Source organism: Mirounga angustirostris, unplaced genomic scaffold (genome assembly GCF_029215605.1).
Source record: "Mirounga angustirostris isolate CCGP_5_RB_7025 unplaced genomic scaffold, mMirAng1.0.hap1 SCAF_1, whole genome shotgun sequence".
Lineage (NCBI taxonomy): Eukaryota > Metazoa > Chordata > Mammalia > Carnivora > Phocidae > Mirounga > Mirounga angustirostris.
The window spans coordinates 63,956,600-63,983,879 of NW_026991709.1; the positions used below are offsets into that span (position 1 = coordinate 63,956,600).

General features: G+C 38.4%; 1 protein-coding gene across 2 annotated transcripts in view; it reads right to left on the bottom strand.

Annotated features, from left to right (window-relative positions):
- TMEM39A (transmembrane protein 39A) overlaps positions 1–27,280 on the bottom strand; it is a 31,726-nt gene that overhangs the window by 1,743 nt on the left and 2,703 nt on the right. Inside the window, exons 3-8 of one of the 2 annotated variants that reach the window (XM_045902920.3) lie at positions 21,793–22,015; positions 16,534–16,617; positions 11,505–11,659; positions 5,313–5,661; positions 4,342–4,529; positions 2,298–2,418 (exon numbers count right to left, since the gene is read on the bottom strand). In XM_045902920.3, the coding sequence (XP_045758876.1) occupies positions 2,298–2,418; positions 4,342–4,529; positions 5,313–5,661; positions 11,505–11,659; positions 16,534–16,617; positions 21,793–22,015 (1,120 nt within the window). The remainder of the gene's footprint in view (positions 1–2,297; positions 2,419–4,341; positions 4,530–5,312; positions 5,662–11,504; positions 11,660–16,533; positions 16,618–21,792; positions 22,016–27,280) is intronic. The other variant, XM_064593870.1, reaches the window with a different exon arrangement.

Consider the following 27,280-nt stretch of genomic DNA (forward strand, 5'->3'; position numbering starts at 1 on the left):
AAATTAAAGATATTATATAGGTACTTAAAGCCATTTAAAATGAACCATTTAAAAAAGTAAAAATCATTGTTAGTCTGTGGGCTGATCTAAGACATAAACACACAAGTCTGGGGGGGAGGGGAAGTCTTACAAGCGGAAATATCAACACAATAATTTCTTAATTTTCCCTTAAACCATTTACCCACCATCATCACTGACTCAAATCCTCTACACCATATATTTCTGCTGGGTTTTTTCTGGATATTAAGAAGTAGGGTGCACAGACAGGACAATGAGGAAGGAAAAATTAATCAGAATTAGAGTTTGGCTAAAAACAGGGCTGCTCACTGTTTTTATTCCACCAAATTCCTCACTTTAAGAGGCTAAATCCTGGTTTACTAATAAAAACATATTATGAATAGAAAGATAGAAGGCTGCAAACTGTGGCAATGGTAGTACATCAGATTTAAATAAACTAATTTAGACCTCAAGGTTCAAATCTGAGAATAAAGCCAAATCATCACGACAGCTCCAAAAGGTAGCAAGGTTCTTCGGGTCCTTCTTTGAGAGAAAGAAAATGTTTAACCTGGGTTATAGTATATGATATCCAGTAATACCATGTATAAAATTGGCTCAGAATTAATATTCCAAAAGGACTCAGGCAATGGTAGTTTCTGCGACAATTGTAACAATTAAAATTAAATGTGCCAGTAAGCTATAAAATGAATGAGTAGAAAGGTGAGGAAAAGTTTTAACTTCTAACAGCTATAGGCAGTCGGCACATTTTAAATGAGTGTTCTCAAACTTCAGTGTGCCTAAGAATCATTTCCAAATAGGTGAATGCTGCAAATTCCTGGAATCCTTCAGACATTCTGATTCAGAAGTCTGGGGTAGGGACCCTGAATTACTTTAAAGAGTGAGCCAGGTGATTTATATGCAAGTGGCCCAAGGACCACTTTGGCAAAACACTGATTTACCTGTTCGGTCATGCAAAATCAGTAATAAGTTAATTTCCCTAATCCTTATTCTTTGGATTTCACCTGATTCTTCAGCTATCCAACACACTAGCAAGGAAAATACTTATTTTTCAAGCAGAAAACTCCAGTAGAGTATCTGGTCATTACAGGTTTCTTGAGGCGACTGCAAGGGCCAACAGAAGTAGAAGTCATTAACGGCCTATGGAATACACCTGACTGAATTAAATATTCTGTGTAGAAACCAAATGCTTCTTATGTGGTGTGACTTAAGTCCGCTCCTCCCTAGTTTCCTCATTCAAGGGCCTTTCACCTGCCCCATGCTCCTCCCAGCCCCCACCCTGTCCTCCCCTACCCACCCCCATTGTATTTACAAACATCCAGCCCTGATGTGAAATTCCCAGTATTTAACTGAAAGGCCCTTAGCAGCAAACACCTGCAGAACCAGAAAGCCCATGTGCCCTCACAGGGAACTGGGAGGGAGGCAGAATGAGATGCAAGTATCTCAAAAAAAGATCTCCAATTCTTTTTTAGACTATAATCTCCATTGAAAGGCAAGGCACTGCACTATGAACAGTCCCCTGCATGCACCTTCTTTTCCCCACTGCCACTGATCAGCTAGCCTTTCCCATATAAATAAATACTTCTGCCTCCTAGAGTCAGAATTTCCAGAAAACTGAAAGATCAATAGAACATAAACCAAGGCATAAATTCAAATGAGACAGAAGCTGGGTTTAACGGATGTCTATTGCTTCTTCCTTTTTAACTGGTAAGCCTTTTTCCCTTTAATCCAGGAAAAGGTAAAAGGCCAGAGATCATGGCATTTGTCTTACTTTCAAAAGGGAAGTCAAGGTACTTTAAGGAGGTGATACAAATGACAAATAAGAAAAAAACGACAAAAAACAAAAAAACAAAAACAACCCCAAACAACAAAAAAAACCCAAACCCAATAAAAACAAACAAAACCATTACATTATTACTATATTAAATATCACTTAAGGATACATAAACACAATATAACAAGGATACCACTAAACCAAACTATTACAAATAAAAATTATAAGATGAAAAAGGGAAGTCTTAAATAACTGCCTACTTGTTTCAGGTAATACTAGACACAACAAATCCCAATATGACTTTTAAGCTGTTGGAGCTGGGACAATGCTATCTGGTATCTGATCTTCCAACTGCCTTTCAGAATATATTTCCAAGAGACAAGGGCCATTATTATAGCAGTAGTAATAATTACCATGTGCTATACACTGTGCTAGGTGCTTACACACATAGTGGCCTCCTAACACTTACCACTAAGTTTATGTTTGAAAAGAAATAAGTGGTACTTGCATAAAAGCGGGCATGGGATACGTCTGAAGGCACTGCCACGTTGTAAGGCCCCATGGCTCTATATAAGCATCTGCTGTGTCGCACCAGCACCCCTTGAGGCCATATTGTATTTTCTGACCAACTAAGGGAGAGAGAAATGCAATGTTAGCATACTGGCAATTACAGATAAGACAGTGTCTGGCAAGGCCAACTACATTTCTGTGGAAGGGATTAAGTATTCAAGGCTTCATCTGCCTGAATTCTGAGAATACATTGTATAGTCAAACTGGAAAGAGTCAGGAAGGATTTGTTATCATAACTTCATTGCTATATAGTAGAGAGGCTGCAAAGTGATACAGTTAACTCGGTGTCAAAGGACTTATGAGGCGTTGGAGAATGAGCAGAAGTTAATGTGTAAGGCATCTATGAGCCAGAAAATCGAGTGTAAGTAAGTGGACTGTCATCTCAATCCCAAGTGAGCAAAATCTATTGATGGAAATGCTAGAGAGAACAAACAAGAGAAAGTGGACTGTAGTGAGAGTAGTGGAGAAATGAACACACTGTCAAACCAGCATGACATCTACTGTAGAACAACATCCCAAAAGCTATAGAAAATCAGTCTATTTGTCACATACTTCAAATGCCTCATATATGCGTGAAGCTATACAGAACACAGAGACACACAAGGTAATGACACACAGACTTTACTTTTTACTGCTTTCTTGGTTTATTTTTATAGAAGTTTCTCTAGGAAAAAGAAGTTATGGAAGAAGCTTCATTGTTTCCAGCACCAATGTAATGGAGTTGGGGTGGGGTTGGGGATCTTCAGGTTAAGCTTTTTAAAAAATCTAAGTTAATTAATCTCTTCCTGATTTTGGAAAGGTTAGTTTCCTAGGGTAAGAACTGGGACATTTTAGGTATGTTAAAAAAAAAAAAAAAAAAAAGGAAAAGAAAAAAGTCTAGCACCCTGAAGCTTTCCCAGTTCAGAAAATGGTCCGTCGGCCTTGCTCACACTTACCAGCATTAAAGTGATGATACACCTCATGGCCATGTGCCATCAAGGAGCCTGAAGATGTACAGTACTAGTACTGTGGATTGTATTTTCAATTTTTATTGAAATTTGTCCTTTGCCCACAGTCGGGTTTCTTTTCAGCCTGGCCCAATCTCTTTCAGTTCCTGGGCTTGAAGGCCTGTGCTAATCTGTATCAGACATCAAGGCAGATAATTGAAGGGAGGACTCTGAGGAGGACAGGGGAAGGGAAAGTCCCCTCAATCTGTCCCACTTCATTAGGAAAGAATTTCTAGGTGATGAAATTTGTGAAATGTTCCAATTATAAAAGGGAGGAAGATGAAGATGGTCCAGGTCTGAGAGGAAGGTACGGTGAAGGGCTCAGAAGTGAGAGAACAAAAGGGTTCTAAAGTTACCCATTTTGGATCACAGGGACCATGCAGAGAAATGACTGGTAAGGGGACACAATGAGAGGAATACTCAGAGAGAACTCAATTAGGGAGAGTTTTCATTTAAGTATGGGAAAAGCAGGGAAACATTCACTAGCGAGTTTAGGAAAAAAGATAAAAAATGCAAGCAAGGAAAACTACTAGAACATATTTGCATTTATTAGAAAGAAAAGACGAGAGAAGCAAATTCTAGCTGCCTGAGTGTAAGATGATTAGCTAGCAACTATTTAGCTGTGGCAATGAGGAGGAGAAGATGAATCTTACAGGCTTCCAAAGAGAATTAAAAATATATCATGACTCTGTGAATTTGGGCAAAGGGTTAAGACTGAAAGAAAACTCCAATATTACAGCTTGGGAAACAAATTACACACTCCAGGGTGACCGGGCAGCTGAAAGGTAGGAGGCATTTAAGGAGGGACTGGGGATGGTGGTGGGAATGAGTTAATGCCCCCTGTGTTCAGTTTAGAGTGATGACAGGCATCCACGTAGACAAAAAACTAAAAATTAAATGTTCAAAAGCCAAGAACAAGAATGGCATACAAAGCAAATAAACATGATCAGCAACATGTAGAAGGTGTTATATGGTTTCACCCTCTAGGCTACTCACATGTGCTGTGGAGCATTGCTGTAGGACCCATGTTCAAGCTTCTGCCACTTGCCCAGGTGAGCAGCTGATTTATGTAGCAAATCACAGTATTTGGATGGTAGCAGTTGTGTGGTGAGCATGACAAAAGCATTGATCCACACCATAATGAGGTGCTCACATGACCAGCGCATGTCATAGTACTGGGTACTCTGGAAAAGATCAGAAAAGGGAGAAATGATCCATGCACTGTTAAGCAAGAAGGTAGGGATGGGTGCGTGTACATACGCCCTGCAGACAAATGCCACACTGAGTCACACATGCATTGGTTGTCCTGCTGTCCGTGCAGAAAGTTCAAGAGCAGAGTCCTCCAAAATCCTTCAACCTGACTTTCTGGCTGTATGAATTAGGGTTGGGAGGGAGAGGCAATTATATTTTAAGTGCTTCCTTTCTAGAAGAGGTGAGTGCCCTCTGTAAATGACCACTCCGGCTGCAGATGTGCTTCTCAGTGGGTGAAGAAAGGGTACTAAAATGTCCCAAAAGATTTTAGGCTCAAGTGACATCCAGACCATTTTTCTTTTCTACTGAAGTAAATTGAAATTTAGATAAAGGTTAGATTAAATTCAAGGAAAGTCCTGATTAACACGTTAAGATCAACTAGAGTAGGCTGAATTATATTAAAACCTCAATCCTCTTAAGCTACTATATACTGATTCTATTATAAACACAAATTTTATTTTCCCCAGAAACTGGAAAAAAAAAAAAAAAAAAAACTTTAAAAAAGAGAAAAAAAAGAGGGGACCACCACGGGTGCATCACATATATGGAAATACCTATCCGCCAACCAGGAGCGGTATTAGTGCACTCCAGATGCAGCCGAACTCCACCATCCAGGCTGCCAAAGGGGAGACAGAGAAAAGGGGGATTAAATAAGAAATACCCAGTTTATGTCATTCACACACAAATCCAGGAAGCACATAAAAGGAACCACTTACCTTCACAAAACACAGGGGGAGAAATGCAACATAGTAGGCACTGAAGAGGGAGTTGAAGAGAACTTCCTTGATTCTGTGGTTGAAATCCGCTTTCAGACATTCAACTTCATTGCGAATGAGGTCTGGAGATAGAGGGCAGCTGTGTGTGGGGATGGGCGTGGCATTATTAAACTGTTCTTTTAGAGACTCCAACAATAAGGAGAGAAAGTCTTTGGATTTGGCCAAACCACCCACAGTTGAGGCACTTTCTTCTACTGCCTGGTGCTGAACCATATAGTTATAGTCTGTGAGAAGAAGATGAGCTCTACTATCTTGGTGGAAACAGCAGAGTGGAACATAAACACCAAACCTGTAGAAGACGGTAAATAAGAAAATGAGACCACAGATGCCACCTAAGATCAAAGCTGGTAACTATGTTAGTAAAATAGTCATGATTCACGAGAATGAACTTAAGAGAACAGGGACTCTGCTGACAAATTCATTATTGGGGAAGTTCTTTAATTTCTTCACACAAAGGCAATATACATTCACTATACAATAATAGAAGACTACAGAAAATCACAATGACAAAATAGAGACACCAAAAAATGATCACTTTTATAATTTTTACAACTGGGTGCACAGACTTCATACTTTTTTCTTTTATATGTTTAGCCTCATACAGTATAAACTGTTTTGTAACTTTGAGTGTGTATTTATGTATGGGTATCTATTTTGAGCTTTTTTTTCATGTCATTACACATTTTTTCTATAACAATTTTTAAAGATACTATAGTATTCTCACAGAGATGTACCATAATTTACTCATTTTTCTCTTATTGGAAACTTAGGTGGTTACTTACTTTGCATTACCATAAATATGAATGTATGGATAAGATCCTACATGATCTTTGTGTGCATCTGGTAATTTTCAAATGGTGTGCCCTTCCCTTCCAATTTCCCCTTCTCAGTGAGGGGCTCCCCTGCCTCCCTACTACATCACCCACCCCAATCCTACAGGCCCTTTTAGTTCCCCCCTGCCTGGTTATTTTTCTTCACAGATCTTACCACTCATATATTTTACATACTTTTCAGGTTTTTTATTTGGGTGGGGGTGTTCTGTTCTTTTTTTTTGGTCTATCTTCCCCCTCACTACAATATAAGTTCCGTGTACCGGAGATTTAGGTCTACTTAATTCACTGCTATTTCCTTGATGTCTAAAATAGTGGCTGAAACATACTAGGCACTCAATAAATATTTGATGAATTAATGAAACAAATTCTAGATGTACAATAAAAAAATTTCTATAAGTAGAATAACTTGGTTAAAGGACCGAATATTTTTGAGACTCTTCATAACTTCTTACAGTTATTTCAACCTTGGTTCCTTAAAACTTTTTAAAATACTTTCCCCAGTCCTCATTAAGTAATGTCCACATTGTGACTTACATATTGTAAATAAAATGGTCATTTCACTGGCATTAATTCAGATATGAAAAACAGCAATTACAAAGATATCCTATTTAGTTATGTATTTTATAAAAATATTAACAAATTCACCTATTCCTACTTTTCTCTAGAGGGAGAAAGAATGAGCTTGTTACAAAGTAAGAGGATGGTTAGCAGCTCCGTGATCCACCATGAATGTGCCCTGGAGTAGTAGTGTGGGAAGGAGTAAATGAAGAAGCAACAGGCAGAACTCACACATGTGCAAAACTGTGAAGGCCAGAGAAACCTGTCAATATTGCCGAAACACAAGCTGCACATACAGAGGTGAGACAAGAGGCTAGGGTGTGTGGCAGATTGCAAGGATGGCCCCATTTCTTAGCCCTTCCTGTAGTCTTACTACACAGCCCTCATTCTGTGTGTGAAGTGACCCTGCCCTAGCCCCACAATGGGCTCAACAATGTGACCTGTTCTGGCCCATGGAATGTCAGCAAACACGATGTGATCAGAAGCTTAAAATGGGCTTGCACGCTGGGGTTTGCTTTCATTCCATTCGATCAATTTCATGTGTCCATACCTAGCCTGCCAGAGCATGAGACACACGTAGAGCAGAGCTGAGTTGTCCTGGTTACTTAAACTGACAGCTAGTCAATCCCACAAGGGTGACTGAACCCAGCTAAGATCAGGAGCACTTCTTGACTTCCAGCTGCCTCCAACACATGCACAATAAATACACATTGTGGAATGCTACCATGGTTTTGCAGCTGTTTGTTACAGCATTATATGGCAATAGATAACTGACACAGGGTAGAATGAGAGAAACTAGAAAGTTAGCATCAAAGGCTTAGACTTTGGAGGGCTCTGTAAGGTAAAAGGGGGTAAAGGAAATGACTCATTAAAGAATTTTAAAGAGGGTTAGTGACATGTTTCAGTTTCCATTCTGAAAATCATTACAGCTACAATAAAAAATTGAAAGGAGGAGAGCAAGAATGGATTACCAGAAGACCAGATGGAAGTTTAGAATGTAACAGCAGAGGTTACAGAAAGCAGTGGACAGATTCAAGATAAATATAAGAGCTACAACCATTAGTCATTGGACTAACCTAAACTGAGAAGCTAGCTGAGAATCAAGTTAAAAAAAAAAAAAGGCAGTAAAGAGTCCCTTTTTTAACCTATGAATAAACAAGAAAATAAAGATGTAGTTATTGCCACTGTCTAGTATGTTAAACTTCTTATACTTATTTTTTAATTTAAGTTAGGTAAAAGATTATTCAACTTTTAAAAAGTGAAGAAGGCAAATATATTTAAACATAAAATCTGTTTAAATTACATGCTTCTTTCATTGTTTTACAGGGGCGTGGAGAACCTTCAAAAGTAAGTTTCTTTATATTCCTCAATTGAAATGAACAAGTTTGCTAGCCATTTTGACATGGTAATCCTTTTAAACCTGCCCAAAATATTCCTTGATATATCCATAATTAGCCTTTCAAATCAAATGCAGTTAAACCTGATTCAACCAGCTGTTGCTGAGAAACTGGATAATTAAATCATCTGAAGTAGGTCAAGTATTAGTCTAGACATATAGAAACAACTGATGTAAAATATATACCTTATAATAAATATGAATCATGAAAAATGATGTTTATAATATAGAGTTCATTTTGTAGGGAAAAGGGTAATACTAATGAACTGAGTTGATTTCCTTAAATAATTAAACAGTATAATTAGAAAAATAAAAAAGTAAATAGTATAATTAGACCCACCATAGGACAACCAATAGAAAGACTCTTCCTGCCATCCCTGCATAATCTCTGATTATGCTTTGATTTTATACTATGTAACTACCCATATAAATCCATGCTTACACTTCAGCACCATAAATGGTTACATAAAGCAATGATTCTCAAGCTTGAGCAAGCATCAGAATCATCTGGAGGGCCTGTTAAAAGACAAATTGCTGGGGGGAGCCTGGGTGGCTCAGTCGTTAAGCGTCTGCCTTCGGCTCAGGTCACGGTCTCAGAGTCCTGGGATCGAGCCCCGCATTGGGCTCCCTGCTCAGCAGGGAGTCTGCTTCTCCCTCTCCCTCTCCCCCTGCTTGTGTTCCCTCTCTCGCTGTGTCTCTCTCTGTCAAATAAATAAATTAAAATCTTAAAAAAAAAAAAAAGATAAATTGCTGGATCCTACCTTCTGGAGTTTCTGTTTCCTTTACCTCCTTTACCTTCCAGAGCCCTCCAAAGTCATTTCCTTTACCCCCTTTTACCTTACAGAGCACTCCAAAGATTTGGGGTGGATTCTGAGAATTTCTATTTCTAAAAAATTTCCAGGTGATGCTGATGCTGCTGTTCTGGGAACCACAATTTTGAGAACTACTGATTACAGAGTAATGGTGCAGACAAGAACTCTGGAATCAAAAAGACCTGAGTCTTTCTAACTGTCTGACCACAGGGAAGGTTTTTAGTCTCTTAATCTGTCTTTACCTGTGGCAAAGCCTGCTAATTGTCTGCCAAGAGCCACTGTTCTCCTGCTCTTCCACTGCAATAGAATTTTTAGTTGAGATACAGCTGTTCTGCTAAAGACAAATTTCCAACCTCCCTTATAGTCTATCCTGCTAGGAAGGGTGGAGCAAAAAAGAGAGCAGGAGCCTGGCTCCCAGCACCTTGGAAGCTAGCTGCCACAGCTATCCAAGATGATTTACACACAGACTATACAGAAGAGAGAAATAAACTTCTAACTTTTTAAAGCCACTAGTACTTTGGAACTGTTATGTCAGACTAAATACAAGCCTCCTGGGTTATGGGATGATTTCATGAGGTGATGTTTATAAACATCTAGCCCAGCACCTAGCACATAACAGCAATAAGTGGTAGCTATCTACTAACATCCAATGAAGAAAGTATTAGCCCAAGGTATACAAGTTAAACTATGCAGAAGAGTTTAAAAGCCAGTATGTATAATAAGATACAGCTATACACTCATCACAATGGCTAGAATTTAAAAAACAGAAAACATCACATGCTGATAAAAATGTGGAGCAACCAGAATGCTTATAGAATTGATGGGAGGAGGGTGCCTGGGTGGCTCAGTCATTAAGTGTCTGCCTTTGGCTCAGGTCATGATCCCAGAGTCCTGGGATGGACTCCCACATTGGGCTCTCTGCTCAGCGCGAAGCCTGCTTCTCCCTCTCCCACTCCCCTGCTTGTGTTCCTGCTCTCGCTGTCTCTGTCAACTAAATAAATAAAATCTTTAAAAAAAAAAAAAAAAGAATTGATGGGAGGATAAAATGATACTTCTTTGGGAAAGGTCTGGTAGATTCTTATAAAACTAAACATACTCCTCCTACCTTATGGCTTAGCAAGGCCTCTCCTAGATATTTCTTGGAAGAAAATGAAAACATTTCTTCACAAAAAAAGATTTGTATAAGAATGTGCCTAACAGTTTTATTTTTAGTAATAGTCCCAAACTGGAAACAATCCAGATATTCAACAGGAGACTAAACAAACTGTAGTATATTCATACAATAAAACGTTACCAACATATGTAACCACATGGAGGATTCTCAAAAACAACGTGCTGAGAGAAGCCGTACACAAAAGTGTATATACCTTGTAATTCCATTTATATGAAATTCTAGAACTGGTAAACTAATCTATGGTGGAAAAAAAATCAAAACAGTGATTACCTCTGGGAAGTGGGGGGTGGGGTTTGATTGCAAAGAGGTATGAAGGAACCTCTGGAAAAATGGTCATGTTCCACACTGGGATACAGGTTTGACTTACAGGTATATGCATTTATCAAGACTCAGCAAATGGGGCGCCTGAGTGGCTCAGTTGGTTAAGTGACTGCCTTCGGCTCAGGTCGTGATCCTGGAGTCCCTGGATCGAGTCCCGCATCGGGCTCCCTGCTCAGCGGGGGTTCTGCTTCTCCCTCTGACCCTCCCCCCTCTCATGCTCTCTCTATCTCATTCTCTCAAATAAATAAATAAAATTAAAAAAAAAAAAAAGACTCAGCAAATGTATACCAGATTTGTGAGTTTTATTTTATATAATGAATTTTACCTCAAAAGGAAAACTGTAAGCAAATATCAAACTCTAGTTATTGATAAGCATATGCTGACGTATTTTGGAGGAAGTGAACTGGGGTCTGCAATTTAACTTTCAAATGTACCAAAAAAAGATGGACTGATGGACAGAGGAATAGCTGGACAATTATGTGTCGTGCAATTATAGTAAAATATTAATTAATGGAATCTAGGTGGGGTAACACATAGGTGTTTGCTGAAAAATTCTTTCAATCTCATGTTGTTTAAAATTTCCATAATAAAATGCTGGTCAAAAAAAGTACTTAAGTCCATAGGGCTTGAGTATGGGGTATTTCTGTTACATGAACCCAAAGATCAAAGTAATCTGACCAAAAGACTAAGACTGATGAGCCAGTTCATTCAATTAACATTACCTACCATTTGTGCCAATATAGGCAGTACTTGGGCGCTTTATTTGATGAAGAGAGCCAATTAAAATATTCTCCATTGGTAGAAGAGCCATACCTCTCCAGTTTCTTGGGACAGTCCTGGTTTATCCCTGTTGTCCCAACTGAATCCTAGTGTAGAAAATAAATTATATGGTCACCCTACTCACTGATTTTTCCAATTTTTTGAGCTTTTGGCTTATATTTGAACAATTTCCTCTTCCTCACTTTTATAGGATTGTTTGCTTGACCCAGTAATTTCTTTAAAAACTTACTGATAAAATGGTAAAACTGGAGTACTCACGGGTAGCCAAGGAAAAGGAGATTGAGCACTGAATGGCTTCGGAAGAGATTGACGAGGGTCCAACAAAGTACCCATCCACATAAAGTGAGTAGCACCAAGCGAGCTGATATCAGAACCATGTAGTGAATCATAGATGCTGCACCCGCCTTAGTGGCCTGAAAGTTTGGAAGCACCAAAAGGAACATTTTATAAATGGCCTTATTCAAAAGCAATGTGACTCAAGGAATTAAGATTTAGTAGAAATCTGCCCCCCCCAATTAAAGGGGGGGGAGAAGAAAAACTGCCCCATCCCACCTTATCTTCATTTTTAAAGATTCAGACTTTTCCAGGCAATTTGTTGGTTCCTCCTTGTATTCTCATAGTGTCTCATACAGACGTCCCTTAAGTTCTTATGACATTGTCTAATTTGTTTACACTGGGGCTTCTCAAAGTATGGTCCATGAACCACATTCATCAGAATTACTTGGGCTGCTTACTGAACTTGCAAATTCCTACTGCCTTTCCTCACCAGATAGAGGGAACAAAACTTTAAGTCAAGGGACCTATATTTTAATAATCTACCAGGTGATTTTTATGTAAAGATACTGAGCCATTAATTTATCTGATTTCAGACTATACTGTAATAGTCTCAATAGTAGCAACAATGTTTTTTCCATTTTCCTTGGGATCCTCCCCCCAGTCTATTTGCTGAATTAATGTTTAATGAATTACTGGAGCTTCAAAAAATAATCAGAGCTTCTCTGACAAATCCCTATATAAATAAAAGTTTCTCTCTTGACTTTTGCAAACACAGAAATAATGGACAATCACTTCCACTTCTTTATATCACAGCTATTCAAATATTTTTCTTTAATCCCACATTTTAAAGACAAATTAAATATAATAAGAAAGCATACTTGTCTAAATATGAAGCTCTGCAATGTTATGTTCTTTCAGAATGAACTAGGAAGAGAATGAGCAAAATGCAGGGGAAAATGGCAGATTCCTACAACCTCAAAACAGCAGTGTCAGAATGTAGAAAGGGCAAAAAAAAATTACGTAGGGTCAATAGCAATGGGAGGGGATAAGGAGCTTTTCAGGTCCTTCATCTATCCATTTCTTAATTTACCCAACATACTACATAGCAAATATGATATACAATATATAATAGTTACACAGTTACTTATAAATGCAAAGAAGCAATTGAATTAATACTATAAGCCTCAAACCGTGGGGAAGGTTCAAACTGTCCTAACAGCAGGGCAAATAATTGTGTTATCACTCCCCTGATACATACCTCATGCCAATGTACCCTGCATGTCAAAGCCTAAGGAAGGCATTTAAGTGGCTGGAATTACTCCATTGCCTCCATTTTCAAAATTAAAAAGGCTGCTCTGCCCAATGTCACCAGAGTAGCAGAGCTTGGATGTATTTATCATTTTTGTCTTATTCCAGAGCCCAAGCTCTTAACCACTATGCTATGCATGGCAGATACTATATCGGGTCCTAGGGACACAGTAGTAACCAAGACAAATAAGAATTCTGTCTTCATGAGGCTGCCCAAATAAAGACAAAAATTAAACTTATATTTACACAAGTAATTATTTTTACAATTGTGGTAAGTGCTACAGGAAAAGAGTAGGCTGTAAGGGAAAGCAAATAACAAGAGACCCCAACCTAAGGAAGCCTTTCTGAGGAAGTAGTATTTTAGCTGGGATTAAAGAATAAGCAAAAATGAGCCAGGTAAGGAGTAGAAAAATATTCCTAATATGTTAACTGAAAAGTATAGTACATATGCAAATAAAAATTTATATACCAAATATATCAAAATATGGCCCTTTCAATAATGAGGTTGTAATTTAAAATTTTTTTCTGCTTTATATGTGTTTTCCAATTTTTTTTTTCCCCCAATAAAATGTACTACCTTCCTATTTAGAAAAAAACGGTTTTTCAAAAAGGGAGTTACAGGGGGTCTCTGGGTGGCTCAGTGGGTTAAGTGACTGTCTTCGGCTCAGGTCATGATCCTGGAATCCCAGGATCGAGTCCCGCATTGGTCTCTCTGCTCAACGGGTAGTCTGCTTCTCCCTCTGACCCTACCCCCTCTCATGTTCTCTCTCTCTTATCCTCGCTCTCAAATACATAAATAAAATCTTTAAAAAATAATAATAATAAATTTAAAAATAAAAAGGGAGTTGCCTCAGGTTGGTAGAAGAATAGCTGAATAACTTTTTGGTCTTGTGGAGCAAGTCAAGAAGTAGAATTGGCCTGGAGGTGAATAAACAATCTTATCTAGTTGGAGGTATTCCTTTCAAATAGTATTTAGCATTCTGAATTAATTACCTCCAGCCTCTCATTAAAAATGATTGGTCTTTCTCAGGATATATAAGCTCCCCACCCCCCAAAAAAGGCAAACATTTTAATGGAAGTAAGGAAAGATGATTTATGATGGGTCTTACCATCTAATTTAGCTTTTTTAGGAAGAGAATCACTATACAGCTCTTATTTTTAATTTCTGAATAGATAATATATTCACCAATACTCAAGATACAAAATGTATAATAGTGTTTGTTGTGAAATTTCCCTTCTTCTGGTCCTGTTACCAGCCACAACTAGGCAGCCTGTTATTAGTTTGTATGTCCTTCTAAAGATAATTTATTCATACACAAGCAAATGTATTTTGTTCCTTCTACCCACCTTATTTTCAACACTATTATATACTTTGGTTTTTTTTTACTTAATATTTTAGTGGTCAGTGCATTTTCATCTTTTTAATGGCTGCATGCTATTCCATTATGTAGATATCCCATAATTATTTAAACATTCTTTCATTCTTCCTCATGGACTTTTTTTTTTTAAAGATTTTATTTATTTATTTGACAGAGAGAGACACAGCAAGAGAGGGAACACAAGCAGGGGGAGTGGGAGAGGGATAAGCAGGCTCCCTGCAGAGCAGGGAGCCCGATGCGGGACTCGATCCCAGGACCCTGGGATCATGACCTGAGCCGAAGGCTGTCGCTTAACCAACTGAGCCACCCAGGCGCCCCCTCATGGACTTTAAGGTACAGATTTCAGTCTTTGACCAGAAATCAGTTTAAATTTAGCTTAAGTATTTTGTTCTCGGTAAGAATTACAGGTTTCTTTAGAAAACAGCTAATACACTTTTCAACTAAGGTCATGCAAAAATTGTTAAACTACTGTTAAGCCATTAGCAAAAGAAAGAAATGGAGTACATCAAGTTATAGCCCTTGGAGCTCCAAGGTAGAAACTCCAGTTATGAAGGATTTACACATTTGCTGGACATACTAATTTGGCATATACAAGTACCATTTCTATGTAACTGAAGAGATGAAACAAAATCCTGTCTGTTTTCACATAGAAAAACATAAAACTCCACTGAGTTCCTCTAAAGAAAGAACATAGTATAATACATCCAAAAGTAAGGACCTATTTTCTGGACCTAAATAACGAACTCGGGAGAAAAGTTTTTTTTTGTCTTTTTTAAGATTTTATTTATTTATTTGTCACAGAGAAAGAGAGAGCACGAGCACAAGCAGAGGGAGAAGCAGGTACCCTGCTGAGCAAGGAACCCCTTGTGGGACTCCATCCCAGGACCCTGGGATCATGACCTGAGCCGGAGGCAGATGCTTAATCGACTGAGCCACCCAGGTGTCCCCCTGGGAGAAAAGATTTTATTTATTTATTTTTTAAAGATTATTTATTTATTTATTTGACAGAGAGAGGCACAGCGAGAGAGGGAACACAAGCAGGGGGAGCGGGAGGGGGAGAAGCAGGCTTCCCGCTGAGCAGGGAGCCCGACGTGGGGCTCGACCCCAGGACCCTGGGATCATGAACTGAGCCGAAGGCAGACGCTTAACGACTGAGCCACCCAGGCGCCCCGAGAAAAGATTTTAGACAGACTTTCCCTTTGTGAAAAACAGGTAATCCTGCTACCAGTGTTTTTCAGTTAACTTCAAATGGCTTTCAGGTTATGACTTAATATGTTCAATTACCCCTTGCTCACAAGAAATAAGGTTCCTGAAAATTAGGGCTTACAGATACAAAGACTTTCCATGCATGTTTTAGAAGGAAAAAAATCGACTCTCAGTTATCTCTGATTACAGTAACTATTAATTTAAAATTATACACTGAATTATAAACTCCAAGATTATAATTATTAGCCATTTTAGTTAACATTTTTGGTTTTGTTTTTATAATCATTTATAGGGCATAAGATAATAAAATCCTAAGAGAACACATTTACCTCCTCCAATGGAGTTTACAAATAGATTAAAGAATCTTACCAATGGCCAGTTCTATCAACATTTAATTTTAAAAAGATCATATTAATGTCCCAAGTCTTTCCTCTACTGTCCACTAAGATTCTAATCTTCAAGATTAGTCTTATGCAAATTTGATGTTGTCATTTTAAAATTCCAAGTTTTAACAAACTCAAATGTCTCTTGCTAGTAACCCCACAAATGGTATATAACATCAAGCAAATATTACCTGAAACAAAGTTTTAGATGCAACTGTGCATTTATATATAACTCTTCATATCAACAGTTATTAAAATTCATTCTATTTTTACTATAACCATCAAAATTAGAAAAATTATACAGAAGAACTCGGAAGCTAGAAATAAGCTCCTATCAAACAAATGAGATTTCTAACAGTTCTCTTGAATTCCAGTACAATGAATTTTAAATACATAGCAGGAAAATCTTTTAAAAAGAACTAGCACATGGGGGCACCTGGGTGGCTCAGTCGGTTAAGCGTCTGACTTTGGCTCAGGTCATGATCTCAGGGTCCTGGGATTGGCTGGAGTAGGGCTCCCCGCTCAGCGGGGAGTTGGCTTGTCCCTCTCCTTTTGCCCCTCCCCCCAACTCGTGCTCTAATAAATAAAATCTTAAAAAAAACTAGCATAACTCATGTGGAAGTAAAGAAATTAATTTGTAATTGTTTTCAAATTATATTTGGGCACTTCACGTACTCAGCTTGAACCCATTCTAGTAACTAACTCTAGCTATTTTATCAGTGAATGAGCTATTACCTCTGAGATAAGGGCCCACACCAGCCTCCTTGCAAGCATCACCGTGATGAATGCTGCCAGGTGGTAATCAATGAGATGGAAATTCTGTAAGAAAAACAAATCACTGCATCAGAAAGAAATACGCGTATGTAGCTGGAACAACTACATCAAGAGGTTTGCCCCCTCAGATCTTCCTTACATCACCTTATATGTACAGACCACAAGAATCTGAACGATCTTAGAGAGACTATCTACCTTCTACTTTCTACCTAATTCTACTCCTTTCATGAAAGATTGCTTTAACTTTTCAAATACTATTTTAAACTATCTGGAGTGTACTCTACTTTTTTTGAAAGTTTACTGTGTTGAAAGGAAAATACAGCTTTGAGTTAAAAAGTGATAGTTTGCAGAACTATGGCAAGAATAATTTATTTAAGGGGTGCCTGGTGGCTCAGTCAGTTAAGTGTCTGCCTTCGGCTTAGGTCATGATCCCGGGGTCCTGGGATCTAGCCCCCGGTAGGGCTCCCTGCTCAGCGGGGAGCCTGCTTTTCCCTCTCCCCACCCCCACTTGTGCTCTCTCTCAAATAAATAAGAATCTTTAAAAAATAAGAGAGTAATTTACTTAAAATGCCATATTTATAATGTGTCAAATTCAATGGATCAGATGGAACTCCCAGTGTTCAGGAGTTCCTATTTTTGGTCTCTCTATGCAAGTTTATGTTAATCTAATTGGGCATCTACTGACCTAAACTCCCTACTGGCTGACATGTCTATTACCTTCAATTTAGTCTTTCTTCTTAACTTGATTTAAAAACATGTCTTGGGTGCCTGGGTCGCTCAGTTGGTTAAGCCTCTGCCTTCCACTAAGGTCATGATCCCAGGGTCCTGGGATCCAGTTCTGCATCAGGCTCCCTGCTCAGTGGGGAGTCTGCTTCTCCCTCTGCCCCTCCGCCTGGCTTGTGCTTGCGCTCTCTCGCTCTCTCTCGCAAAAAATAAATATAATCTTTAAAAAAAAAAAAAGTCTTATATTTGATCTTTTCTTCCTAAGAAATGATAGTATTACCTAGATGCTGCATATGGTTCCTTCTAGTTCTAAGCCTATATAAATAACAAGCACAATGAAAAATCATTAGCAACAAACAAAATTGGGATATATTTTAATTTTGATGGTCAAAAGGTCTGTAGGTTTCCAGAGTCCTCCTTCCAGACTCAAAAGCTCTATTTCTCAATTTATTCAGTAAATATGTACGGGGCATCCACAATGTGTGCCAAGTACTCTTCTTGATACTGAGGATACAGTGCTGAAGAATAACAGACAAGCTTCCTGCTCTCTTGGATCTTATTTTTTACTGCAGTGTGAGAGGGAAAGGGGATGGCAAGGATGACTAGTTGTCTCTTCTGCCATCATAGTCAAATTTAACTGGACACTGACTCCTTGCTAACTAGAGGTTCATTTCCCTGCCTCCTTTGCAAAAACTACTTGTAGCTAAGGGATGTGAGGGGAAATGACATGCCCTTAAAGGAAGGAGCTATCTTTCTCCTTTCCTCCTTCCTGCTGGCCAGATGTGCTGACAGGAGTTGGAGCAGCTATCTTGGACCATGGTTTGGAAGAAGCATGTGGGGGGTGGGAGAGCAATGGAAACAAAGAGCATACCACCTGCCTAACTCTTATTTAATAAGGAACTAAGGTTCTACTCTATTTTAGCCATCCTGTTACAGCAGCTAAAGCCGTATCTTTAATAAATTTAAGTGTAAAGTCAATGACAAACAAGCTGACAAGCAAAAGCATTTTAGCTAGTTACAACTGCTGGTAAGAAACAAAACAATAATAGTAATTGGAAAGGGAGTTGCAGAGCCAATTTAAATTGTTGGTTACAGAGGACATCTCTGAGATTTGGGCTGAGAGCTGAATGACATTTGGGCTGAGAGCTGAATGACAACAAAGTAACACCCATGGCAAGATCTGAGGGCAGAGAGCCCCAGGCAGAGAGAAAAGGATCACAAAGGCCCTTAAGACAGGAAAATATATGCCTGGTGTGTCTGAAAATCAGCAAGAGGGCTGGAATGACGTAATGAGTAACAAAAGATTGAGTTTATAGATATTTTTTCCTAATGAAAAGTCATGGAACTGTTTCATGCAAAGGGTGCCAGGTTCTATTTTAAAACAATCACAGTGACTGCTGTGTGGAGAATATACTGTAACAGGGCAAGATCGGTTAGGAAGTTACTGCTTTTAATGCAAGTAAGAAATGAAGATGGATTGAACAGGGTCAGTAGCAAGGGCAATGGAGTGGCCAGATTTGGGACACATTTTAAAGGTAGAGTAGCCAGAATGTCAAGAGAGTGCTTACCTCAGATCATTTCCTTTTGTCTTTCTCTAAGTGTTTTGGATTCTAATGATATTTATCCCCTCTTAGCTTTGAGACTCCTTGTTCACCCCACTCTTCCAAACTAATGCAAGCAATTCACTAGACCCCCTACCTAATGTTTGAGGGTCTTATTTATGTATCACCAATCTCAGACATTTTTGTATCAAAAAATTTAACTGCCTAACATATCTTATTGTTAAGTAAATTTTGTTATATGCTAAATCACTGAAAACTGGTAATCTACTTATGATTAATTCTATAAACCAGAATATTTGATTAATCACTCTCCACTCCTGACTATTCTGAATAATATACTATGCTACTTCTAGCTTTTATGTTTCTTAGGGTTAAGACTCACTCAGCTAATTGCTTGATGGCTACAATAACACTATATATTCGGAGGTCCACATTTTCTTTTTGATAATTATTAAGATCTTGAAATGGAAAAAGAAAAACCTAATATATAAATCTGACAAATTTCTAAGTCAGACACACAAAATAGAAGAAAACTTAAAAGAGACAGACCACTAGTTGATATCTAAGTCCCTTCTAGAGCATCTCAGGCATGCAGCCATCTCCCATGTTCGAATACCTTCAGTGACAGGAAACAACTAGGTCTCTGGCAGCCCATTCATCTTTGAACAGCTCACCAATTCAGGCCCCTTTCAGACTGATGGGCTAAAATCTTATTTGCTATTCCACAGATGTTACTCTTAGGTTCACAATTAAATGCTAAGGTTTGTGTGAGCCAGGACCCTATGTGGCAGGTAAGTGAGCCAGGCCACAGGATAACCTGCTTCAAGTGTGCCTTCCTCTATTGCACAGACTGAAAAACTAAAAACTATGTTTCCAGACTTTCTTGCAACTGAAGTTCTAGATTTGACTTAGTTTCTGTCAACCATAACCAATACATAAAACCTGAATTCAGAACTGAAATGGGGAGAGGGGCAGGGTAAAAGGCACCCATGTTTGGTGGTATGAGTCAGAGCAAAGGAAGCATAATTCTGGACTCAGCAGCTCTAGCAGCAGTTTCCTGATTATGACAGGAGCACTGGCTCCCTTTGTTGCAAGGCAACATTTGTAGGGGACTCTTAAAAGAACTCTTGTCAGAAATGGCTGACTGAGAGAAGAGCTCTTTGATTAGCCTGAAAATTCAACAACTGAGAAGTTTCCATGGAATGTCAAAGTGAAAACTGAATGATGAACTACCCAACAAGCTCTTATGGAGTAAATACAGAATAAATAATAGGAAGTAGAGCACAGCAGTGAGTGAGAGTACTCACTCTGTCACTTTGCGATTTTGAGCCAGTTTTATAATCTCTAGGTTTCGTATTTCTAATTTATAAAATGGGACAGTAGTACCTACCTGTTTTTAAAAGAAGGAGTAAATGAGATAATACTTGCAAAAAATAGTAAATACTTTAATGTTTGCCAGTGTCATTGTTAAGATAGTGAGGAATTTATGTATAGAGCTACATAGCTGGAAGAAGCCTTAAAGATCATCTAATCCAACCTCTTCATTTTATAACACCATGGCCAAAGAAGGATGGATGAAGTACAGTGCCTACATTCATAAATTCATAATCCAGGAAAAAAGACTATTAAGAAAAAAAAGCACACAAAATGGCCATGAATCATTACAGGATTACAGGGGTTTTTTTTTTTTTTGATTAACACAAGCGGGAAAGTGTTAAACCGAAAAGTACACTCTTGATATATGAACGCAGGTGAGCTCAAGAGACAGAGCTGCACCAAATCATTACAATTCTTAAATAAAGAAACTGAAATTCTCTTTACTTGGTATTAAGTAGGTACACTGTCAATATGGAAAAAAAAAACTTAATAGTTAATTCCAGGAACAACCAAGTGATACGAGTGTTTTTTTATTTCTTTCCCATATTATTTTGAAGATTTTGGTCCACATTTGATTCCTACGTTCATCAGGCCAAGGAAGTCTTCTAATCATTGATAAGCTCCAAACACACACGTAAACTACCCAGCACAACAATCTTCTTTCTCCTAGAGCATATCTCCATCCAAATCTGCCATTGCCAACCACTTACCTACCAAGTAACCTGAGTAGCCTTACTCGTTATTTTACATACCCATCTATGGAGAACTTCCCTGCATCAAGATTATCTCTGCTCTCCTAAATAAATGGAAAGAGGGTAGAAGAAACCTACAATACACTTTGATGTACTTCAGCGAAGACAGCCAGTCCTTGTTTCAATTTTATTTTTGTAACAGAGCCCAATTTTATTCATGGTAACAATAAATCCTATGAAAGAAATATAGTTTCCAGTCTCCTTGTAGTTAGGAGTGGACATATGCGAACATGATGTGAGCCTGGCCCATAAGAAACTCTCCTATACTTCCCTATGCTCTTTCCCCTTTCTAGCTGAAAGAGGTGGACCACAGCCAACTTGGAGGCCATGTACTGGGAAGACAGCAGAGTCTCCATCAGTCTAGGTCCCCTGTTGACCACATGGAAGCGTGCTACTCCTGCAAACCAAAACAACTGCCTCAGACTATTATGCGTTTGAAGCATTACACAATTTTGGGTTTATCTGTTATAGAAGCAACCATTATCCTAAGATAGCCATTATAAGGGTAAATTTCCTGGAATTTAGTCATACAGGCACCTTAAGTCCAACAAATTTAATATAGTGCAAAGAAAGCTAAGCATCAAAACTCTTGATATTATGATAAATTACTTAAAGGCTTTCTGCATTTTCATTTGTATTTTAACTTTCCAGATATTTATATTTTAACAATCTTATGAGATTACAGTTCTGAAAGTAATCTGTGGTTTAACGGAAAAACATTTTAGAAGAAAATTTGTACACATAGGCTTTCCAACTAGTTTCTTGGTTAAGTAACATACAGAAGTTAAAGGCCTATTAAGACTTACCAGTGAAGTACAAGAAGCAGGATGATTATAAGGATACCACCACACTGTTTTATAGATATTGATGTACTGAATAAACAGAGCAACCAGCAGGTAGATGAAAAAGAGAAATTCAAAGAGCAGGCTTCCATCCACAGGCAAATCAGGAATTTGGCAATGACGAACAGGACCTGGGGTGATTAAGGCTGTGATAGGTGGGACCGGAAGGCCAATAGCACTACCATTCCTGAAAGAGAAAACTATGGTTAACTCAAATGGTGATAATCTTTCAGTGTTATAGAGCATAAAGAGCCCCTGGTTCCTTCTCCACTTACTGCTTAACTGTTGGCCTTCCCTCAAGACTCTATCCTAGGATCTCCTGCTCTTGTCTTCTCCCTCTACACACACTCTCTTAGTGATCGAACATGGGGCCACAGCTTCCATTATCTCTAACATGCTGAAAACCAAAATCTGAGTTTCAGACCCATGTTATCAAGCTGTCTACTGGACATTGCTGTGTTCTTCCTCCTACAATCCTGACCCTAGTTCATGGCCCACTCAGTAGCTGCCCAAAGCAGAAAACTGGGAGTCATATTAGAACTTTCCTCTGCCTCTCCATATCCAATCACTCCCTAGATCTTAAATATTCCACTTTGTAAAGCTTTTTCCACACTGCACCCTCCTCTCTAAACCCACTGCCTTAGTTCAAGCAGTTACCATTTTTCACCTAAACTACTGAAGTAATCTCCCCAGAATTAATTCCATCAAATTCTCCAACCTGCCTTCAGAGATCTAAAGTGAAACAAATAGTGCTACTGTCTTGCCTAAAACCCTTTAATGACTCTCGACCGCCAACAGGATACCATCCAGAAATTTTTAGTATGTCCTATGAGGCTCTCAGCTTAACAGATTAGTCCCATCTCTTGTCACTCCTCCACATGCAACCTATAGAATATCCATGCTATTTGCTATCTGTGAATATATATGCTATTCTTTTGTACATACTATGCCTTCCATCAGCAATACCACTCAAAACCACCTTCCTTAACCCCTCACTTACACATTTACTGACAAAATCCTTCAAGACTTTTAAAATGATCAAGCATATCCTCCATGAAGCTTAGGGACTCACTCAATCTAAACCAATTCACCTCACCCCTGTGTTCCCATTACACCTAAATTATGCCTTTATTATTGTACTTCTCATTACTGTTACATAATTTCTTGTATATATCTATGTTTTGTCTATCAGATCATAATCTTAAGGACAGAGACTGTACTTTTCCTAGTTCAATTCACATATATACCTTTATGTTGAAAAGACAGCAGAGTAATGTGGTCACAAAAGAGAGACCTATTAAAATATAGAGATTTTACTCCCCATCTTCTGGCTGTTCTTTCTTCCAGGCTTTTTTTTATAGGTCAGAAATAGCGGGGCCATCTAAAATGGTAAGACAGGGTGGATAGGGAATAAACTTTCCCACTGTTTATATACCTGGGAATAGTTACAGATATCTAAGGGTCTACTATTGTTTCAGAACAAGGAAAAGAGGCTTGGTTCGGATATTTCCAAAGCAGATTCCAGAGAAGGAACAATATCAGCATTACTATTCTACTCTAAGACTTCCAAATATAGAATTGTAGCATTAGTATGTGACATTTATAGTACTTTAAGTGACTCATGGGACTATGAACTCTGCTCATTCTAAACATTTAAGAATACCATGGCAGAGGGGAGCCTGGGTGGCTCAGTCAGTTGAGCGTCCGACTCTTGATCTCAGGTCTTGATCTCAGGGTTGTGAATTCAAACCCCATGTTAGGCTCCACGTTGGGCGAGGAGCCTACTTTAAAAAAAAAAAAAAAAAAAGAGTACCATGGCAGAATCTCAGAAAAGCTGGAAGGGAAGAAAAGGGTTGGGTGGGGATACGGTGGGAAAAAAAACTATAAAAATTTCTTCCTCTTATTTCCAAAGAATACTCCAACAGAACAAGCTTACCAAGGAGTCGGTTGTGAACTACCTCACTGGCTCAATCATAAACCAATCATTAACACATCAGAGCCCTCTGATCTGTTCTGGGACATGGGCCACTGCACAATTCCAGGAGCTATCACACACATAGAACACAACATGAAAGGTACTCTGTGGAGTCATACAAGTCAGTGGATCTGAATGTAGGGGATTAATGCCAATAGCCAATCTATACCCTCTCCCCAGTTAATCATGAGATAAGGAAATGCAAAATTCTGGTGAAAAGTTATAAGGTTAGGAGCCTCTACTCTAGAACAAACTGAAAATTCTTATACCTTTTCAGTCAAAAATACATGAAGGGAGAAAGCATGCTAAATTATTTGTTATTATTTAAAGGTTAAAAAGGTTCTTATAGAATTTTTCCCAAGTAAAGCAAACTAATGTGCTTCTGCCGTTAACAAAGTCAATGAAATGCTGGGGTTCAAGAAATATTCAAAACAAAGTGCAGAAGATCTACATTTGTGATACTTTATACAGCCTTGGCCATGACACTTCAAGCCAAAAAACAAAGGGACAAAGATCAAATAAAATGATGCAGAGCATCTGAGGGAAAAAGGAACATTTTCTTTTAATTTGAAAGCTTAACAGATAAGGTCAAAGTTCTTAAAACCAAAAAAATTAGACAGCTAAAATAAACAGACTTGGTCTATACAACTCAGAAAATTAGTTAGAGGGGCACCTGGGTGGCTCAGGTGGTTAAGCAACTGCCTTCGGCTCAGGTCATGATCCCAGGACCCTGGGATTGAGCCCCGCATCTGGTTCCTTGCTCAGTGGGGAGCCTGCTTCTCCCTCTCCCTCTACTTGCTACTCCTCCTGCTTGTGTTCTCTCTCTGTCAAATAAATAAATAAAAATTCTTAAAAAAAAAAAAAAGGATTATGATCTGATAGACAAAACAGAGATATATACAAGAATTTATTATTTAGGAAAAATAAAAGTATTTCTCTATCAGGATATAAAAATAGATGCAAAAAAAAAGCAAAATGGCACAAATACAGTTGAGATACAATGTGGGATAATCCTGGTCTATCTAGGACTAGACCAGGACTATCTACAGTCTTTGTAGAAAGTAACTTTAAAGGTTAGTCTTTGTGAAAGTAGTCTTTGAGAAAGTAACTATATCCTTGAGCCTCAGTTTCTTCACCTATAATACATGAGTTAGAATAGATTCTCTTTAAAGAATTCTTTTCAATGTTAACATAGAATATTCTCTTTCAAACTGTACTACAGGTCCCCAAGATCGTGCCCGGGCTTGAAGGTTCACTAGGAGATTCACAGGACTTGGCATACAGTTGTGTTCATTATAGCAAAAGGATAGAAATCAAAATCAGCAGAGGGAATACGTACATGCAGCAAACTTTGGAGGAAACCAGGTGCAAACTTCCAAGAATCTTTTTCAGTAGAGTCACAAAGGACCCACTTAAATCCTTCAGCAACTACCTGTGACAACACACGTGAAAAGCTGTCTACTAGAAAGCCTCATTAGAGACTCAGCACCCAAGGTTTTACCAAGGCTAAGCATGTGGATAAAGCAAGAAAGATTCAAAGGAATAAAAAAGAATTAGGAGGGATAGAGAAAGCAGTGATCATTTGGACATGCTCAGGTCATATTATTAACAAAGTATGTGCAAGGACAAAACAGAGAAAAAAAATCACTTAGTCCTTCTCAAATAAGATTCTCCCTCAACTAAAAGCTCTCTAGGAAACTCAGAAATTCACAGCATATCCTCCTGCTTTAGAAGGTAATCATCTAAGCACATTATCCTGTGAACAAATCCCTGCTCCCCATAGGAAAAAAAAAAAAAGGACAGGGAACTACGGATTTCAATCTTTACTGTGTCACCAAACTAGCTTTCTGACATTCCCAAGTTGACCTTCACCAATCACGCCACAAACATGTACCAAACACGGGCAAATGCTCTCTTTTCCAGCTGACCTATGTCTTGCAGAATCAAATATATCATCCAAAATTCTATCACTTAAGCAATTAATCTATTTCTCTCTTCAGTACTCTACAGACACTCCAGAAGTTAAGCTCTCATCTAGACCTTGTCTTTCTTTGTACATATCCTTCTTAAAACTGTTTTCTAGGCCATCTACCACTGGTTTTATCATATTTCTTATAACCCTTCCTAGATGTTATATAATAACCTATTCCAGGCTTTTTCTTTCCCATCAAGAAACAAATATAGAACCATCTTCTTCCAAAATAACCTCTCTAGGTAAAAGTGTCACAAAAATAATCACTCAATTAATAGTTTTAGTGATTTTTTAAGCCATGAATAACTATGATCTTTCACTTTATTCAAATATGTTAAGAAATGCATTCTTCTTCTTACTACCCCCAATGAATTGCTAAAGAAATATATATTAAAGAGGCAGAGTGGGTGGAGAAGTAGATCAAGGCAACCACGACTGGAACCCTGAAAGTCAGGATAGAAGAGCTACAAAGAAGATAAGAGAAAAGAATACATGATCATAGCTACATCCATTCAAGAGCACAGGTATTTTCCAAAAGTTCCTAGTTCTTCCTGGTATTCTATCTGCAAACTTGAAGGAAGATTTTGGTTCACGTTTGATTCCTATGCTCACCAGGCCAAGGAAGAAGCATCTAGAAATGTGATTTTCAATTCTTTTTTTTTTTTTTAAGATTTTATTTATTTATGACAGAAGGAGACACAGTGGGAGAGAGAACACAAGCAGGGGGAGTGGGAGAGGGAGAAGCAGGCTTCCCACTGAGCAGGGAGCCCGATGCAGGGCTCGATCCCAGGACCCTGGGATCATGACCTGAGCCGAAGGCAGATGCTCAACGACTGAGCCACCCAGGCGCCCCTTCAATTCTTTTTTTACTAGCAGAACACTTCATTTTCCCTCCCCCAAAGGACATTTCACATGATATCCTGATATCTGAACACACAGAGGAGTTAAGTCTGATTAAGAAAGGACTAGTAAACCTGAAGCCTGGACTAGGCCTCCTCCTCCCTTTGAAACCCTCCTACAGCAGTCCCTGAAACCCTCCTACTCCTCCGCCATCTTGCTCCTTCCCCCTGTCCCTGAAACCCTGAGGAGGGATTCCATGGGAGAGTCTGAGAACATAATTATCTAGGGGAATCCACAAAGCCAAAGTAAAGGAAAATGAACAAACAACTGCCAGAGTTAATACAGAGAGAGAGTTAGAATTTTTTAGCTAGCTACAATCCTAGCAAGGCACAGCTACAATTTCCTATTGCAATTTAAAAGAACTAAATCACTAAATTGATGGTATATATTAGTAAAATTAAGGCATGTACTCAAATACAAAACATCCTCTACCTCAAAATCTGTGTTATAAAATATTCTTTTTTTATTTTTAAAAATATAAAGTAATACATGTTATTGTAGAAATTTTGGAAAATTTAAACTTTTCAAAAGTTACTGCAATTTACTATTTCATTTATTTTCAACATCCTGCTATGAAGCAGATAGTATCACTGTTTTTAAGAGGA